Raw genomic sequence first — 19,131 nt, forward strand, 5'->3', positions numbered from 1 at the left:
AGCAGCCACTACTACATTTTCTCTAAAATCTGCTAGGCTGTAAACCCGGATGCTGAGCCATGACTGCTGCTGCTGAGCTGTGGGTAGTGGAAGGCAGTGGTAACGTTTCAGTACCCTTGAAGCGGACAGCTCTACCCGGATCCACGCGCTTCTGAGCACCGGGCTCCGCACAATCCGAGCCCCGAAAAGGGCAGTATCATCCAGTTCATACCCGAGACAGGGGGAGGGTGTAGCGGCCACATTAAAAGGCTTTAACAGCTCCCTGTTCCGGCAAAAATCGTGACCACTTCCTAAAGCGAGAGTGTAAAGGGTGAGTAAGGAATAGAAAGAGGGAGCACGGATATAGATAAAAAAGAAAGAAAGAGAGAAAGAGATGGCGGAGTGCGGACGGAAGGCGCTGTCTCTCCTGGAGGCGGCCCGCTCCCGGTACGAGAGCCTGCAGATATCCGACGACGTGTTCGGCGAGTCCGGGGATGACAGCAGTGACAACCCCTTCTACAGCACCTCCGGAGACTCCGACTCCGACAACTACATCGCCGAAGTGGGCGAGGAGGAGCAGCACCACCACAAGAAGCGGGACAGCGGGCACGGAGTAGGAGGAGGAGGCAGCGGGAGCTGCGGAGCCGGTCCACCGGGCTCTCTGTCCCGCAGTCAGGCGGTGGAGGACGGCTGGACGGAGGCTCTGCAGGACTTCACGGTGCCACCGTACAAAGACACATATGGTGAGATGATGCAGTATGATGTGAATAAGGTCATTTGAGAAGAGTTGGTGCTGTGGGAGATTGTTGGGCGACTGGACAGAGAAAAATGCAGTTATGATGTGTTTTACTGACGTGTGTGTGTAGGCAATGAATGTCCTCACAACTATAAAGAGACAGGTGTGTGTAAATGTGTTCTTGTATTTGGTCTTTGTGAGGACCGCATAACTTCAATACAATTTTAGGACACTAAATGTTTTAGGACATTTTGGCTGGTCCCCACGTCCTGTCACCCTTTTAAAAGGCTTTTTGAGGGTTAAGGCTTGGTTTTAGGGTTAGTGTTACAATTAGGTTTAGGGTTAGGCATTTTGTTGTGATGGAGGTTCAGGTTAGGGTCCTAGAGAATGCATTATGTCTATGAGTGTCCTCACTATGAATGGTGCACAAACGTGTGTGTGCACGCATGTGAACTTGCATTTTTTTTCACCTTTTTATGACCTTTTCTGTCATAAACTCTGACCTTGTTAGGACTAGCAGTCCTCATGTAGACCAACCTGGTCTTAATGAAGCAGAACCTTATTTCTGAGGAACTGTTTAAATTCAGGTTAGGCAGTAACTGTTAATGATAATGCTATCATCACTACTTATAAAAGACCTATGTGTGTATATTCATATGTATATCTTTGTGAAGACCAAAAAAAATCCTCAAAACCATAGGAATCAAGGGCATTTTGGAAAAGTGGGTTAAGACCTTAAGTTAACAAAAATCAAAATATGTAGATCGATACCAATTCCTTGACAATATTCGTGTGCATGCAGACTTTGACCTTGTTTGGGTAAGAAATGCAACAGGTCTGGGTACAGCACTAATTTTTCGATAATACATGATACAGAGGAGGTTCAATACTCGGTCAATACTACAAAACTATTGAAGTTTTAGTTAAGGGTTAGGTATAAGGGTGTAGGAAATATCGATACACAAAAATACTGTGTCGATACACAAAAATACTGTGTCGATACACAAAAATACTGTGACATTTCATGGTGAAATAATGTATTGATTATTTGTGTTAGGGAATGGGAAGCAGCATAAATAATCACATTTAAATAGGTTGTTCGAAAATGTAATTGTAGGAGGATAAGTCTGTATTAAACAAAGCACCAAGGGAACAGGACAAACTAAAGGGAGGAGGATACTTTATTAAAACAAAGGTACAGGAAACCAAACTAAAACACAAAACAAGAATACATGTAGCACCCCTAAGTCTGGATCATTAATATTTAAACTTAATGAAAACACAAGTCCAGGCCTTCAACACTAGTCACACAATATGGCACACAGATAAACTAAGATAGTCTTTATTGTCATTGCCACGTTTTTCAAAGGTACAACGAAATTGGAGGTGCTGTCAACTCAAATGAGGTATCCAAATTTAAGAACAAGCAAAATGGCCAGCAATCAATACTAACCGCCACTACCAATACCGTCATATAATAGACAGCAAAACACAGGAGGCATATTGATATATTGGAAATATTTTTGACCAGTGCGGTGTTTTGTGCAAGCTGGCACCAGGCATTTGGCCAGTTCACTTTCTCCTCCTCCTTCCACTCTTCTCACTAGATAAAGAAAACTGTATATTGTTTATGCATAAAACATTATTTTTACTATGAAAAATATTCATAGTGAATTATTCTTGAGGGGGGACGTTGGCAATATATCACCTCACTTCACTATCTTAGCATATTTCAATATATCATATTGTGACCCCTTCATGGGGATATGTATCCTATTGCCAGATGACTAATTTTAGTGTAAGGGGCTAGGGAATGTATTATGTGTAGGAGCATCCTCACTAAAATTGCCGTCCCAAATTGTGCCTTTGTGTGAAAGAAAGAGAATTGAGTGACTGAGAGTACAGCTGTACTAAATATTAAATCTGAGGCATGATTTGCATTATAGCTTGAAAGCCTGACATGGAATTACTGATCAGTAATTGCAACTGGTTATTGTAGCTTTATTATATCTAAGGAAAGGTTAAAGTAAGGAGCTTGAATGAATGAATGCATTGTGTTTTTGAGTCCTCAGTGTGTGTGTGTGTGTGTGTGTGCGTCTGTGTGTGTTTGTGAGTTGTGACAGTCAAAGAACACCATGCTCTCACACTGCTCTGTCCCTGTTTCTCCTGAAAACCCTGTGCTGGCCAAAATCTACCATTGTGTCATCATGTCCAGTATGTATTAAGGATGGTCTGGGGTTTATTTGGCAGCTTTTAAATGCGTTTTTCCCTTATATCTCTGCTAAAGCAGCTAAAATAATTGGTGGGAAAGCCACGTCATGACCACAGTAACATTTTTTCTTTGGCAGACACACACATTCATATTAAAATGCATAACAGCGCAACTGACAAAATGAAGTACTTAATGTTGAAAGTGTCAAAAATACAATTTAATATCAATTAAAAAAAAGTTTTACACTGCCTGGCCAAAAAGAATCATGAACTCAAATATTTTCCTCGGTTAATTATGGATCACATTCAGTGTGGCATTGTTTCAAAAGGCATTATATAATGACAAAAGTGTATTTGAATCCAAAGTCTTATTTAGCAAGCTCTTGTAGTTATGATGGAGTTGGACCACTGTCCACTCCAACACATCATAAAGATGGGGTTCTTGTGTGGAGTCTGGACTCTGTGGTGGCCAATCCATGTGTGATATGTCATGCCCCTGTGTTTTGTTCTTGGTCTATGCCTGAAAAAACCTCTCAGTAGTCAACAGACCTTGGTTTTCAGAAAAAATACTGTTGTTGAACTTAGACTTGACCAACTGAAGCACCTCAGATCATCACACTATCTCCACAGGTGTGTACAGTAGGCACTAAGCTATTACAGTATGTGACCTTTTCTCTGCAGCCTTTATTACATTCACTGTTGGAGCCATTGTGCTCAAATTTGAGCTCTTGGTAGAAAGAAAGCCGTAAACCAAACAACACCCCCAATTGCTCTGTTCTCTACTTCTGTCCATGTCCTAGATTTATCTACATCTATCGAAGTCCAATATGCGCCAAAACGTGGTTTGAGTTTTTAGTGCAGAACATTCTGTCAGGCTTTATTTGGATTTGCTCTGCAGTTGGTCCCCTAACATCCATAATACTGTCTTGTAATGTAAGAGGTTCTCTGGTGAGTTAAGTTTTACTGCATTATTGCACTATTTGGCTGTTTTGACTCTGTTGACTGAAGCTCACGAGGCAGAAGGTGTGTCTGTCTGCTTTGTATAGTCTGGTCTGCTTTATTAAAATAGAGGTAAAGTCTGTTTGCTCATGCACAGGCTGTGGGGTATGGGCGTGGTCCTTCTATTCTGTATCAGGGCTCAGACGGTGAAGAGTTTCCTGGCTGGATAGATGATGGACTGCCACTGAGCATAATCACACTTGAGTCCACAAGAAGCCAAGACCTTAGACTGATTTAATCGGCCTGTACAGTTAAGACAGAATGCATCATCCATCAAATGTAATGGCATGGAATGGAAAGGTGCTGAAGCTAGATTCATTTTCCAGTAGTCCACGAATAGTTGTGATAATGCCATCATTGGTATTTATTTCACGTGTGAGGAATTTTCCGTCTGTCTGTAAGTTCACCTGCCTGTCTGTCTTTTTGTCACCTGCCTGCCTATCTGTCTCCTTGTCAGTTCCTCTCTCTGTCTGTACCTCACTGTCCAGCTTTGACGGTGCTGACACAGACAAAGCCTTGGGTAACAGCTCTAGCTCCCTGGAGACTGCACCACGTACATAAATCATCAGCCTCGGTCACAAAATATCTAGTCAACATCATAAAACTCCAACTAACTTGTGTTTTTGCCTTGTGCACAGTGATGCCAGCAACTGCATTTGGTTTTTTTTGTTAGTTTTTTTTTAAAGTGCATTTTTAAAACCATGCTGTCCTTTGTAGATGAAGCTTCTCTGCTTCATACGATGTTAAGTATCTCAACCTCAGCATGAGATTATTTCCCCTGCAGTGCTCAAGCGGTGCCATAGTACCAAGCCAAGGATTATGTACCATACACATCCACATCTCATGTTATATAACCATCTTATCATAACGTAGAAGGGAATTAAAGGGCTATTTATTCATTCACTTTGCTGAGCGTGATAGATTACTCTCCGTGGGTCAGTTAATCTGGTGCTCTCCATGTGTTTCAGACTGTCTAAACAAATACATGCTATTCACATTGACTATCTACAAATGGATGTCGTCTGAAAAGTTGAAAAACTGTTGTGAAGCCTGGCCCCATGTCAGTTTTTCAAATTGGAAAACTACTTCGTCACTACTTACTGTCAATCACACTGGTGTCCGCTCAAATGTGCCTTTCTTTCTTGTTTATTTTCCTTTAAATGGGGACATCATTTACAAAATTGACATCATGTTCTGTTGAAAAAACCCTGAAATTAGTGACTGGGACCATTAATTCCCTCAGTTTACTCATTTCAAACTGTATCCTCTTTTCTAGGCTTCACTTTTTAAACTGGAAGACTGTCTATTTTTACACACAGTCTGAATTCGCACTTCGTGACAAGAAAAAAAAAAACTTAATTCTTTTTCTCAATAAGATTGTTGGGGTTAACAATTGCCATTTTCAAATAGAATTTGCAATTTTTATATTTGGTTTTCTATGTTCTGTGCAAATTGAGTTTTGAACTTGTCTTTAAAATCCTTACCATACATTGGCATATAGAATAGTTACAGTGTGTAAACTTTAGGGGGAACTACCTGAATTCAGTAGAAATCGTTCCCCATGTCCACTATGATTTAGTTGGTTGTAATATGCATGTTCACCCCTAGTTGTCACTAGATTCTACACACAGGTCCTTTATTGTCAATCACATGACAATCACATACCCCCAAACCACTCAGCTCCAGTGAATCCTGTATAATACCATCACATCCTGTTGACACTGTTACATCGGATTACCTGAGGAAACCTTGTCGGTCAGTACAGTCACAGGTGGCTCTCATTGTGCTCAGGCTGTGTTTTCTATTGAGCTTAAAATGTTTTTGTTCATCCGCTGCACAGAAACACAGTAATCGCTCTTCTTTTCTTTTTTTCTTTTTTTTAACCCATGGCTATTGAAACTCTACCAGGCACATGTTTGTCCCTGGACAATAAAATGCTTGAACATCTGATGATCACAGAGGATTATTCTGTCTGTGTGTGCTCTCTCTCTCTCTCTCTCTCTCAGTGCTGTTTTCTAATGTGGGATATTTCAAGGCTGCTCTTGTAGACAAAAATCAGCTGATATTAGTAGTCTGAAAGGAGACTTATATAAATGTTTGATCCAATCAGAGAGTGATGTTGGCTGAAGTGAAGGCCAGCTGGCAGAACAATCTATCCAGGAAGGTTGCTCAGGAATAGATGAAACCATTGTAATATCGGTAAAAACAAAATTGGAAAATCTTCCTTATGTTTTATGATAAGGTGAGTCATTTTACCTTTGTGGACGCTCCACTTGGATAACTGCTGTTTTTAACAAGGAGCACTTCATTAAACTGGGTTTTACATACAGCTTTTAAGTCTAATTGAATGCAAATGAGTTGATTGTGAACCATGCCCACGTAGCCCCAAATCCTTTCTGCAGTCTTGGCAGGAAGCATCATCTGTGTGGGCCTGCTCATACTACACTGTCTCTTTTCCTCTTGTCCTCCTCCTCCTCCTCCTCCTCTCAGTGCCTTCAGAGTGTAGTGTTTAATTTTAAGTCCAGTATGTGTTGTGTTTCGCTCAGCATTGTCTTGGTTGCGGCTCTCCACTCAGAGCCAAATAAATAAAGGATAGAGGGAGACTGAACATCTATACTGATCTGCGATAATGAGATCATGTTAAATAGAGCCTGAAGTTGTTCTGCTTAATGTCCAAGATTCTCTCTAATGGATCCAAACAAAAAAAGGGGATAGAGCAAACAGATTAATCTGACCACTGCATTGTGTATTTACTGTGTGACTTTAGTACAGCGCTATTAAATGGAGGGTAGATTGTGAAGACACACTGGATAACGTGTGAAAGAAGGAACATAGGTGTAAATGAGAACAACACAGCGAGGCCACGTTTCAGCTCGTTTTTGGGAAAAGCCAATGTTGGACTCTATGTGTTCGCAAAATCTGTGATGTACCCATGGCATATGTAATCTGCATATTATCTGTGATGATATCATTGAAGCAGAGGCTTATTTGGAGATTTTGTCAAGGTGACTCGTGGCATTTTCAGCAGGACAATTCTCTGCACGAGTTACAACAGCACGGCTTCGCAGACGTGCAGTGTGTCTGCTTCACTGGCCTGTCTGCAGTCCAGATCTGTCTGCTAATGAAAATACATTGCATGGCTTACGATGAAGAGGAGAATCAGACGACACGATGACAACCACGGACTGCTGAGCTGCCTAAGTCTTGTTTTCAGCAAGAATGGGCAAAGCTGCAACAATTAGTATAATACAATTCCTAAACAATTAAAATGTGTAATTAAAAATTAAAAAGTGATGGGACCCAGTGGAAAAATGTGACTCTAGCCCAACTCTGTTGCCGGGATCGGTTTCCAAATTTGTTAATGGTTAAAAGATAGAATAAAGTTTTGTCTGTTTTGTTTATTTTATAGTAACAAGTTAAAGTATTTAGTTTTTCATATATTTAGTAGATATTTTAGGTTTGTATATTGTACATGATATTTTGATGTTGCAGAATAGATAGTCAGTGAGTAATGTTAATAAATGTTTACTCTTTTTAAAGGTAGAGTGTTGTACCTTCTGTTCCAAGTGTGTTGTACAACATATGTCGCCTTTATTTAGCATCAAAACTCAAAAATAAGTTTAGTTTGTCCACTTTGGGCTACTCTAAAAAGCCTGGTGGTCCAAAACGGTGGCCTCTGTCAATATATATATATATATAAGAGGCTCATTCTGGGGTAATGATAACCGTTCATACAATCAGGTGATTGTACATCTATGTATTATTTTATCTTCATTTTCTGTCAAATAAATGTAATTTCTCCTAAATTCTACAGACCGGACCTTTAAAAGATTAACTGTAATACGAAGGAAACAAAAAAAAAATCAGCTTGAAGTCAATCAAACTAAAACCTTAGTGCTGTTGTTATACATCTGGGATTGAGTTAGAGTTGAGTATGTGAGTTAGTTTACAGAAGACTCTCAGATCTGGATATTTACATATTTTCCTGTTTACCCTTTCCTGATCCAGGCCCTGCTCAGAAGATGCCAGCCACCGCCACAGCCCTCGACTTTTTCCAGCTCTTTGTCCCGGACAACTGCATCCAAAACATGGTCACCCAGACGAACATGTACGCCAAGAAGTTCCAGGAGCGCTTCGGCTCCGACGAAGGCTGGTGCCCCGTCACCGCCCAGGAGATGAAGGCCTTCCTGGGCTTTGTCACCTCCACCAGTGTGCACCGCTGCGAGTCGGTGCTCAGCATTTGGAGCTCGGGCTTCTTCAGCAACCGGACCATCGCCTTGAAGATGAGCCAGGCGCGCTTCGAGAAGATCCTCAAGTATTTCCACATCGTTGCTTTCCGGCCATCACAAGGGAGCAACCAGGGTCTGTACAAGATCCAGCCTTTCCTGGACTCACTGCAACAGTCGTTCGGCTGCACATTCAGACCTTCACAGACACAGGTGTGTACAACAAAAAATGTTTGAACAAAGTTTGGTGCTACATTCTACTCTACATATCTCACTCATGCTTATTTGACAATATAGTAGCAACCGCACTAGGGATTTTTCCAATTTTGGACTTCATGCAGAAGAATCAATATAAAAGTACTGTCTTTTTTTTTTAAGCCTCTTCAATTTGAATATTTTCTGGTTTCTTTGCTCCATTTGACAAAGAAATCATTAAAACTGAAAAACATTGGTTTGTGGACAAAACAAGACATTTGAGAACATCATCATTTCGAGGCTTGGGAAACATCAATCAACATTTTCTGAACAAAACAAGTGCTCAAAAAAAAAGAATCGTTAGTGGCAGCTCTAGTTCAGTGTGTTGTAAGTGATGTCAAAACTATATAACAGAGACAGAGAGCAACACAGTTAATTCCAACATAATCAAATTCACAAGTACAATTCACATTGAAGACACAATGTGTGTCAAAACAGTGCTCCAGTGAAATTCTGCAGTGCTGCAATGGCCCAAAAATCTCTTGCTCATTGACAGACTCCAAAAAAAAAGTGAAATCTTAATGATTTTTTTCATGGAAATGACAAGTCACACCAATTACGGCTCATGTTGCAATGAAAATATCTGTCAGACATAATCACAATATGATTGTTGACCGCATTGTGCAGCTCCACTTTTAGTATATAGTATAGCCCGCTGAATTCCCAGGGCACATTGTAAAATGAAAATGAATTTGCTCGTGAAGTAACACGCTCTCACAGAGCATCCCGTTTTAGAAACCATTTACTCAGCAAGTATTTAGGCAAGCGCTCGTTTTTTTAAAAATAGACTTTCCCTCCAGATATCTTCATTCAACATGGTCTGTCCTGCATGAATTAGAGTGCTTTTCCAGCCATACTTCTGTATTTTTGGTTAAGTAGGAGTTAATTCCCCTACTATTTTCTTGTCCTCTCTAGACTCAGCACCAGTTATTCTAATCAAACCAGTACTAGTACAATATTTTTTTGTTATGCTCCAGTCTAACATGATTATATAATTGTGAAGAATATTGGTTATTTTTTCCCAAACCTGTAAATGGAGACGTCTTCAAATGTCTTGTTTTGTCCAAAAATGTAAGATTCTGTCATAAGGGGAGTAAAGTAGAGGAAAAATATCCACCTTTGAGAATTAAGAACCACATTTAAGAATCTAAAATCAAAGTGCTTTTATTTTACAAAAACATCTTTGTTATCTTTTACAATAGAGGCTGCAATTTTTTAGTAATTGACTACAACCTGTCCAAAATGTCTTGTTCATCATGTCTTTAGCCCTGACATATAAAACTGTAAGGGCTTTTCTCATTTTATTGCTTGTTCATCCATAACAGCGACAATCAAATCAGCAAAATCTGGCCGTGATTAGGAGAGCAGCAGAAGTGGCTAACCATATTCCTGAGGGGGCTGGTCCTGCCACTGCATCGACTGCGTCCAGCTCTAAAAATTTAATGAATTTCAGGGAAGAAGTCGATTTAAATTGCGTCTGGTCTTTCTGCGGCACGAGCGCTTTAAAAACCAGCTTCATTTTAAAATATGATGTCAGTGCGATGATGCATTTGGGAATACAGACCTTCGGCAGTAAACACCCGCCTCGTGTCACAGCTACAGTCCACTCAGCGATGTAAAATGGTGTCATTTCAAATCGCTCTCTCTGTCTTAAGTTCCACTTACTGTGGCTCTAAAAGTGATTGAAATAAGGAGGGCAGGCACATGTACTTATTTTTGTTCTGGCATAAACACTGACCTTATCAGAACCATTAGTCCTCATAGAGACCAAAAACCTGGTCCTAATGAGGCAGAACCTCTTTTATAAGGAATTGGTTAAGTAAAATCAAGTCTATTTTATTTATATAGCCCAACATCACAAACAATTTGCCTCGAAGGCCTTCACAATCTGTACAGCGTTGTAACAGAAGCTAATAGAAAAGTAGCAGATGGTCACAATAATGGTAAAATCAAGTGGTATTAATATAAATGTTGATGGCATGAACACAAGGCTGTGGGTGGTTCACAGTTACAGGTCCATCCTAGGGGTAATAATGGTAAAATAATGCTGCAGGTTTGCAAAGATTCTGGTCACAGCTGAAAAATTTGGCAACCCAAGACGCTGCCAAAGCAGAGCCAAACACCACCCCCACACACACACACACACACACACACACACTCCCCCCGACCAGCGTGGGGGTCTGGAAGAGGACGGACCCACAAAGTGAATCCAACAGAAATTTCAAAGACTGAAAATTAAGGGCTGAGATGTGAATTGCAGTAAGGTTAAGGTCAGGGATAATGCTTCATTCAGGCTGTTCAAATGAATGAAAGAACAGATGTCTGAGCCTGTGTGTGTGTGTGTGTGTGTGTTTGTCATTAGCAGTAGCTGGGTACATGTGTATCTAGGCCAGTTTGTTTTATCTGTTGTTTTTTTCTGGGCTCAGACACTGACTGAAACTGTTGCTCCATTGACAATGAAAAAGTAACCTGACACAGAAGAAAAGAAAAGTAACGTGGTGGTTTGAAAGAAGGAAGTAGTGTCCTACCATCACTGGGATGCACAATACTAGAAAAACAGTCAATGTTCGACATTCAGTGATATGAGCTGTGAAAGATGAAATAAAATTTGAAAGAAATTAGGGCTACAAAGATCTGAGTCTTTAGCCGTGTCTCAATTCAGGGTCTGGATCCTTCCTCCAAGTGCACAGCTGAGACACAAGTACAGAGAAGTATGGATATTGAGAAATGGAGAAATGGCCTTAGACAAGATGTGAGTAGCAAAACAAAACAGGAAATGGCAAAATGAAACAGGAAATGACTAGATGAAACTGTAAAAATAAATAAATAAATAACACAATGAAATCAAAACAGCACGTTAAGAGCAGGAGCTGGATGTGATATCACAATAAATGGTCTGTAGTGGTCCTTTCTTCCCCCAACCAGCCGAGACTGATGGCTGCACGTCTTTGAGCCTGACACTGCCAAGATTTTTAAAAGGAGGTTTTTTTAATCTCTCCACTGAAGCCAAGTGCTTGCTCATTGTTTGCTTTCTCTTTTCTTGATAATATTCTTAAGTTCTCTGCCTTGTTATGTGAAGTGCCTCGAGATAATATATGTTTTGATTTGAAAGTAAAACAGATTAAATTAGATTTTTCCCAGCCTTTATAAACACTCAAGAACACTTAACTACATTACCATTTTGCCATTCACCCCCCATTTATGCACACGTTTGTACAGCACAGAGCTGGGGATCAGACCCACACTATAACATTGGAGGACAATCTGCTCTTCCACTAATCCACAGCTGATTTTATAATTTTATAATTATTGTCTGTGTGAATGATGAAGGTTTTGCAGCTGTGATAAATCCTGATTCATATCTCAAACTTGCCATGATGGTTCCCTGAATTTGAGGGAACTGAGTCTTGAGTGTCCTTGAATTTTAATGCTTGAGAAGGTGCGGGAAGTCCACATTAGCTTAGACATTAATTGACGATTAATTTCAACCTTACCTTTAATTATCAGATGACAAAATGTCTGTCTGTGTAACCTGGATTTATCTGCCGACATGCACATCAGTTCTGAATATTAGCGTGTAATGTTGGCTCATACTGACAATGGGGCTTCACATTATCTGTGTCAGTCTGGCAGATTTGCCGCCGACGCCGCTTTGCATCGATTTACAAGTGTAAAATCTTTAAGAGCCTTTTGTCACAGTCCTCGCTGAACACAGACGACACAGATTATCCTCACTTCTTTATTTTGCATGGGATTGTTGTTCACCCATGCAAAGGGTCTGGCAATTAGTTACAAATGTACAGTTTTCAGTGATTGTAGGGTAAGATGTGAAGAGGCATCCGATCAATAAAAGGAGACTGCAGTTAGCGCTGTGCTAATGTGTAGCAGCCACTGCAAGATATTTTTTAAAAGGCCATTAGGGTCTGAGTGATGTCATCCATCCAGAGGCGAGATAACCTCATTCCTTTTCCACTTGTATCTATAACCTCATATTTGACTGGCAAATGACTTGTTGCTCTCAGTCCTAATAGAAAGCTTTTGGTCAGCTGCCAGGCTATTAACTAGAACGAGCCGTCCGAGCAGCAGCCACTCACATTACCTGCTCTTCCAAACCCCACTTTCGTTTCTGCTCTTCTGCTCTGCATCTTTTTATCCATTCTGCTGAAAGAATTATATTGTAACCACAGAGATATGGAGTAATCTCCAGTTTAGCAGTAGTTTGTATTGTGATATCTTAAAAGGCAATAAAAGTAGACCTCTTCATTTGTCAGCACATTTTTTTTAGCTTTATACATATAGGCAATTGTATAAATTGTATACTATTATTTATATAATCAGCTGGTTATTGCTTATTTATGTTAAGTTTACACGTTTTAATAAACACTTTTCATCCGACAGTTTATTTGACAATGTCTAGTTTTTCATGTGTTTAATATTAGGTTTATACATTGTTTTTTATTTAAATATCTACTGTAAGTGCACAGCAGTGTAATAATAATCATAATACATGTATCCAGTTACAAAGTTCTTCAAGTAATTTTGTGTAGCGTTTGTTATTATTATTAAGCTTAATATTTTATCAGAAAAAAATTGGTATTTTTTATTTGCCATCTGCTGCACTGATATCTTATAATCAGCATCGGCCAAAGAAGAAACATGATATACTAACCTCAAATAGGCCAATTTTTTTTACCATCATCTCTGATTTATTCTTCAACATTACAACATTACATTGAAGAATGTAATCACCATCCCTCACAAACACACACATACTTGACTCCACTAACACTTGTTGTACTTAACATGTTAAACTTGACTAACACTCACGTGTGCAGTAACATTGTGTGTCTTGTGTGTGTTTCTAGGTTCTCCATGAACCCTTGATAGATGAGGATCCAGTGTTCATTACCACCTGCACGGAACGAGAGCTGAGGAAGAGGAAGAAGAGGAAGTTCAGCCTCTGGGTTCGACAGTGCACCTCCACCGGATTCATCTGTCAGGTAGCAGCGCACTGTACTCTTTGTTTTTTCGTGTGTGTGTGTGCGCGTGCATGTGGGAGAATATGTTGTCCTTTGAGCCAAAGTAAAAGGGAAGCAAAACAAACAAACTGAGAGCGAGAAGAACAAGTTGCACGTTTCCTTTGTGGGTGTTTTAAAATGTATTTTCTGTTTTCAGTCTTCTTGCCAGAAATCTTTTATATGTGCAAATTGCAAGAAACAAGTTTTCAAAGAAGGTCTTCCTATCGACTGATTTCACATCTCATTTCACATCTCCAATGAAGCTGCAGATGTGACATGACTAGGGTCGTTTACACCACCATGGTGGCAGGAAAAACTTCTGGAAAAAAGCTGCAAAATTTCACTGCACACTTTAAAACCACGGAGATCGAGCAGTATAACGCAGAACCTGACAGGCTGAATATATCCGACCCCTATAGTGTAAAACAGCCAAAGTTAAATGATTCCAAACTTGATTAACTTACCCTCATCCTACACTGGAGAAAACTTAAACACCACAATTATCCATCTCATCGTATAACGTTTGATCCTCCACATGAGGGTTGTTGGACTGCTGGTGCTAATCCCAGCTGACATAGGGCAAAAGGCCTATACTAGACAGGTAAATGTGAATATTTTCTGGTTTCTTTGCGTGTTTTGGTTCCAGGGATTGTGTTACATCAGCTACCAGAGCTCCTGTATTGCACCTTCTTTTACTATTTGTCATCACTACAAATAATAAAGTCACTTTTAATAAATGCATTGAACAACCACTCTGACACCAATAACTTGCAGGGCTGACAAAAAGACCTGTTCACACCTCTAAAGAAATCATTCTAAACCACAGCTCTCAAACTGATTTACTAGCATTATTGATGTTGATATTAAGAGATAGCAGTCATTTGTCCCCCTGAGTTTTTAAATTGTCAGCATTCATCCTTGTGACAACTTTTAAATCACTTCTGAAAACACATCTTTTTTTACAAACACAGCCTCACTGGCTAAACACACTGGCTAAACTTTCAGCAGCATGGTAGAATACTAACTGCATATAAAACTTGCCGATATGCATTTTTATTTTGAAATATGTGTCTCTGAGATTCCTGCTCCCTCAGCAGAAGTAATTTTAGTGGCGCACATGGCGATGAATAATCACATTAAAAATTCAACATATCTTTCTAGAACCAGTGTCCTCATTATTGTGAGACCTCAATCTTGTCAGAGGAATAATTGCTTCCTCATATTTACGGTGTTTTGATCGTTTATCTTCTTTCTTTTATTTTCTTAGTTCTGATAAACCAACTCTCTGTCTCTATCAGGTAGTAAATCGTATTTTAACCTCAAACACTGAGGTGTCCATTATCTCTTCAACCTGGCACAGACATTAAACAGACGGCTGTGTGATAACTCTCTTCGCTCCTGTGTAAAACAATTTGTGCACTAGAAGCATCGCAGACTGAGTTACAGCCATTTAAAGTGGGTTTAAAGTCATAAAAAAATAACACTTTTGACTTTGTCACCCCAAAGGAAGATGTGTTACTATGTGATGAAATTTGAATGATTAAAAAAAGTTGGTGAATTGTGTTGCTAACTGATGCTAACTGATGAGTCGTCGTGCCATGTATGTAGACATGCCTAAAAACATGTCAAAAAACAACATTTTCACCATTTTCATCACAGTTTAGCAACGTACTGTACAAAACACCTGTCCTGCTCTCTGTCTCCCTCTTTCTGCATCAGTGGTACTGCTTCTTCTAGCTTTTCTGTGCATATTTTGTGTCAAGAGAAAACACATTTTGGGACAAAAATATCTCCACAAGCTCGTGTAGGAGGTTTTTATGTTGTTATAACAATTGAGGAGCTATTGCTTTTTTCCAAAATGTAATATCTTTCACATATTCTCAGCCACTTTTTGTAACATATATAATATGTGACGAGGATAATCTCTGCTTTTGTTTTACACACACTTTAAATCCATTTCCCATCATCCCGTCCATTTAATAAATGAGCATTAGCAGTCACACTGACTGGTGCCATTTGGCAGCGTCTCAGTCTTTACCAGTCCACTGACATGAGTCTGCACTGAGATCTTCTCTCTGTAAATGAATTGTGTTGAGGGAGAAAAAAAATCTAAGAAATTTAACAAGTTAATGGAGTGAATCAATGAGATTCCATTAGGCAGTGCACCACACAGGGATACACAAACACAAGCACACAAACACTCAGAATGAGCAGAGTGTAGTAGCTACACGCCTGACATAGATTCAGCCTAATTAGGTTAATGCCATTCAGCTCATGAACAACAGCAACAGGGTTTACATTTGTGTTTGTGTGTGTTTATGTGATACTGGCTCTGGTCGTTCTGAGGCCAAGCTCATTATTCATGTTTCCTTTGAAAGATTTTTCTTCCGCTGCATCATGAATCAGTGTATTGAGCTAAGAAGTGCAGCTCAGTGCACCACGAACCAGAGGAACACACTGTAACTCAACAGCTCTAATGGCCTGATGGTGGTAACATTCATTTTCCACAGTCTGATATTTTAATCTAAGAAAAACTATTTCTTTTTTTATGTCTTTTCAGTTTTGTATTTTATGTATTGGTCTAGCTAAGCAAACAGTGCACACTGATAAACACATCTTTAAATGTGCTGCAGTTTGCCAAGAGGCTATTTTTCATTTGTCGTTGTCACCCTAAAAACAGAAAAGAAAATGAATATGACAAAACTGAACATTACTTTGGAATGCAGAGCAATAATAAAACAGACAGAAGTCAGAGTTAATAGAAACATTAGACCAACACCGGGTACTAAAAACGTATATTATATACTATTAGACATAACAAAACTGTCCAGTTACCTATTTCTTAAATTCTGAAAACACAACTTCACAGACCCTAATTAGAAAAACACCAAACAGAAGCACAAGGGAAAAACGTGTGCACAGACTCCAAAGTAAACAGCCTGAAAAAGTACAAGATATGATTGCAAGTAAATAAAAACAGACTGGGTGTAAACTTTATGGATTTTCATTTGCATCAACATGCAGCCAAATATTTTTATCACTGTATATTTTAGTGCATTTTATGAGGGAATCAACTCAAATCACTATAAAGGTGGCCACTGACTTCTCTTTATATATAACATATGAAGAGAGTCACAATTACAGCATTAAATTATTATATTAATACTTCATATTTCATACTCCAATATTAACAGAGTTTTCTATTAAGCCACCAAGACGTCATCTTCATAATTAGCTCCTGAAGGAGACAATTTATTTTCAACAAACATGTTCACAATTTGCAGCGAATCAAGTTTATCCAATATACTGTACATTGCTGGGGGGGGGTGGAATCAGAAATACTGTTTATACCAGGGTGTGTGCTCGGAGTGGAGCTGAGGACTTTTTCTGGATTTTTTTGACAGCCGCTGCAGGGTTTAGGATCCATCAAAGAGCTTAATATTTAGATTCTCATGTGTTTCGCATGTGTTTTATCTACTGTACATGTAATAATAATGTCCATCACCCTCTTCCCCCCTCTCTGCAGATCTCTGTCCATCTTAAGGAGGGCCAAGGTACGGATGGTCTCGCCACCTTGAAGAACAAGCCTCAGCTCCACAGCCTCGTGGCCAAGCAGCTCTGCCAGAACATCTCCGGGAAAAACACCATCATCTTCACTGGGCCATCCATCACAAGCCTCAGCCTTTTCACCGAATTCAGCAAACAAGGTAAAAAAACAAACGTGTATTATGTTTTCCTTCCATCGTGTTCTCTCCTACCTTGTTTTCTGCTTTGTTGTACATATTGAATTCTCTCTTGTCATCTCCTCCCCTTCCATTTTTTGCACTTCTTATCTATTTTTGTCTGTTTTTAATCATGTTGTGATGATTGAGTCCCCAGAATAAACAGCAGAGCGAAGAAGGCAGTCGGCAGTTTTCCTTCAAATAAGACTTCACAGTACTATTGTAGGAAGTTTACAGCCCTAGTGCAACATTTATCTGTCATCTAATAAATGCTTTTCCCCTCAGGAGCAGGACAGGAAGTTGACAAATGGGTTTAAAACCACTCAAAGAAAAGAGTTTGACAGAAAAAATATCACCTCACACAGCAGATTTACTCAATATTGTGTTTTAGATTTTAGATTTAATTGTTTGTGAGCTTGACGTTTACTCATTCAGTCATGTTTCCATTATTTATGAAATAACGAGATGTTACGCTGGAAAAAGTCAATCTATTTCACTTTACTATGTGCAGTAAATAGTTTTGCTCATCAGTGCCAGTTTTTGTTATAAAAGCATAAGTCACATTTGAATCCTTCTCGGTGACCTGTTTTCTTCTTTCATTATAAAAGCAGATGTGGTGACAACGTCGTCATGTCACAATAACAGAGGATGAATATTAGTGAAGGATACAGTTCATTTTAAAACATCATTAGCAGAGGTTTTTATCATAAATACCTTTTGACTCAACTCAAAGAAAAAGAAAAACGTCCAGAGATGTAATCAGTATTCTGTCTTCTAGCTGAGCCCATTTAGCTCTGAGTTTGTTCCGCGCACTGTTCAACTTTTCCTTTTCTTCTTTTGCAAACGTATCATTCTGGATTAATTAGCAGACATAATTAGCCAGCTCCAGTCTGCAGCACGTACCACAGGCACCGACTTGCAGATAGAAATCATTCTCCAAATTAGGAATCGGCAGCAGCAGTCAGCAACGGGATTGTTTCACAGCTGCTCGGCCATGTAAGACAAAGAGAAATGAAATGTCTGCAGAGAAATGAGAACGAGGGATGAACAATTGACAGTATTTCGTTCTATAGGTTTTGCAGCAGAGGTTTGTGTGACAAGCACAGTTCATGCACATAATTTACTGCAGGGAGGTTTGAAACCAGGGCCTTCAAAACATCAGAAAACCCTGACATAATCTTTTTTTCTCTTGAAAAAAAAACTATTATATGCATTTAGAAATCACACAAGATAATGAAAAACAACAAATACTCACAGTTGAGAGCATTTTTGCCCAGAAAGAAAAGAAAGACAAGATAAGAAAATAAGGATTCAAACTGCAAACAAAGAATTCCGCTCTAGTATTATAATGTAGTATTAGACCTTCATCAGGCAAATAGTTAGTAGCAAACATATTAGCTTGAGGCAAATAGTTAGTGGCAAACATATTAACTTGACTTAATGGCTTTTTACTGAAAAAACTATTTGCCGGATGAAGTTGTACCGAAACATTGCAAATTAATGTGTCAGTGCAAGTGAGATTTTGGTTATTTAATCTGTAAATAAAATTTGTATATCATTTGTGCTTTGTTCTTTTTAAAACAGCGCTTCAATAATTTTGTCTATAAAAAGGAAAAACTGCAGTGTACTTACTAAGTTGAGTTGTTAATTTTTATGACTTTCTGGACGACATACTAAACAACAAAAACTATAACATTTTAGACGACATACTAAACTATATCATAAAAAATTTGACAAAAAGTTATAGTTTAGCTGTCATCCAGAATTTGACAAAAAGTCATAGTTTATTATGTCGTCCAAAAGGTGACAAAAAAGTCATAGTTTAGTGTGTTGTCCAAATTTTGACAAAAAAGTCATAGTTTAGTATGTCGTCCAAATTTTGACAAAAAAGTCATTGTTTAGTATATCGTTGAAAATGAGAAAAAAGTCATACCCTAGTATGTCGTCCAAATTATCACAAAAAAGTCATAGTTTAATATGTCGTC

At 39.0% G+C, this 19,131-nt stretch overlaps 1 protein-coding gene across 1 annotated transcript in view; it reads left to right on the forward strand.

Annotated features, from left to right (window-relative positions):
- Nucleotides 1–41: 41 nt before the first annotated feature.
- pgbd5 (piggyBac transposable element derived 5) overlaps nt 42–19,131 on the forward strand; it is a 27,806-nt gene continuing 8,716 nt past the window's right edge. The window contains exons 1-4 of the mRNA XM_044046363.1: nt 42–722; nt 7,934–8,364; nt 13,272–13,406; nt 16,951–17,131. Coding sequence (XP_043902298.1) covers nt 374–722; nt 7,934–8,364; nt 13,272–13,406; nt 16,951–17,131 — 1,096 coding nt within the window. The 5' untranslated portion in view covers nt 42–373. The remainder of the gene's footprint in view (nt 723–7,933; nt 8,365–13,271; nt 13,407–16,950; nt 17,132–19,131) is intronic.

This window comes from Solea senegalensis, linkage group LG15 (assembly GCF_019176455.1).
Source record: "Solea senegalensis isolate Sse05_10M linkage group LG15, IFAPA_SoseM_1, whole genome shotgun sequence".
NCBI lineage: Eukaryota > Metazoa > Chordata > Actinopteri > Pleuronectiformes > Soleidae > Solea > Solea senegalensis.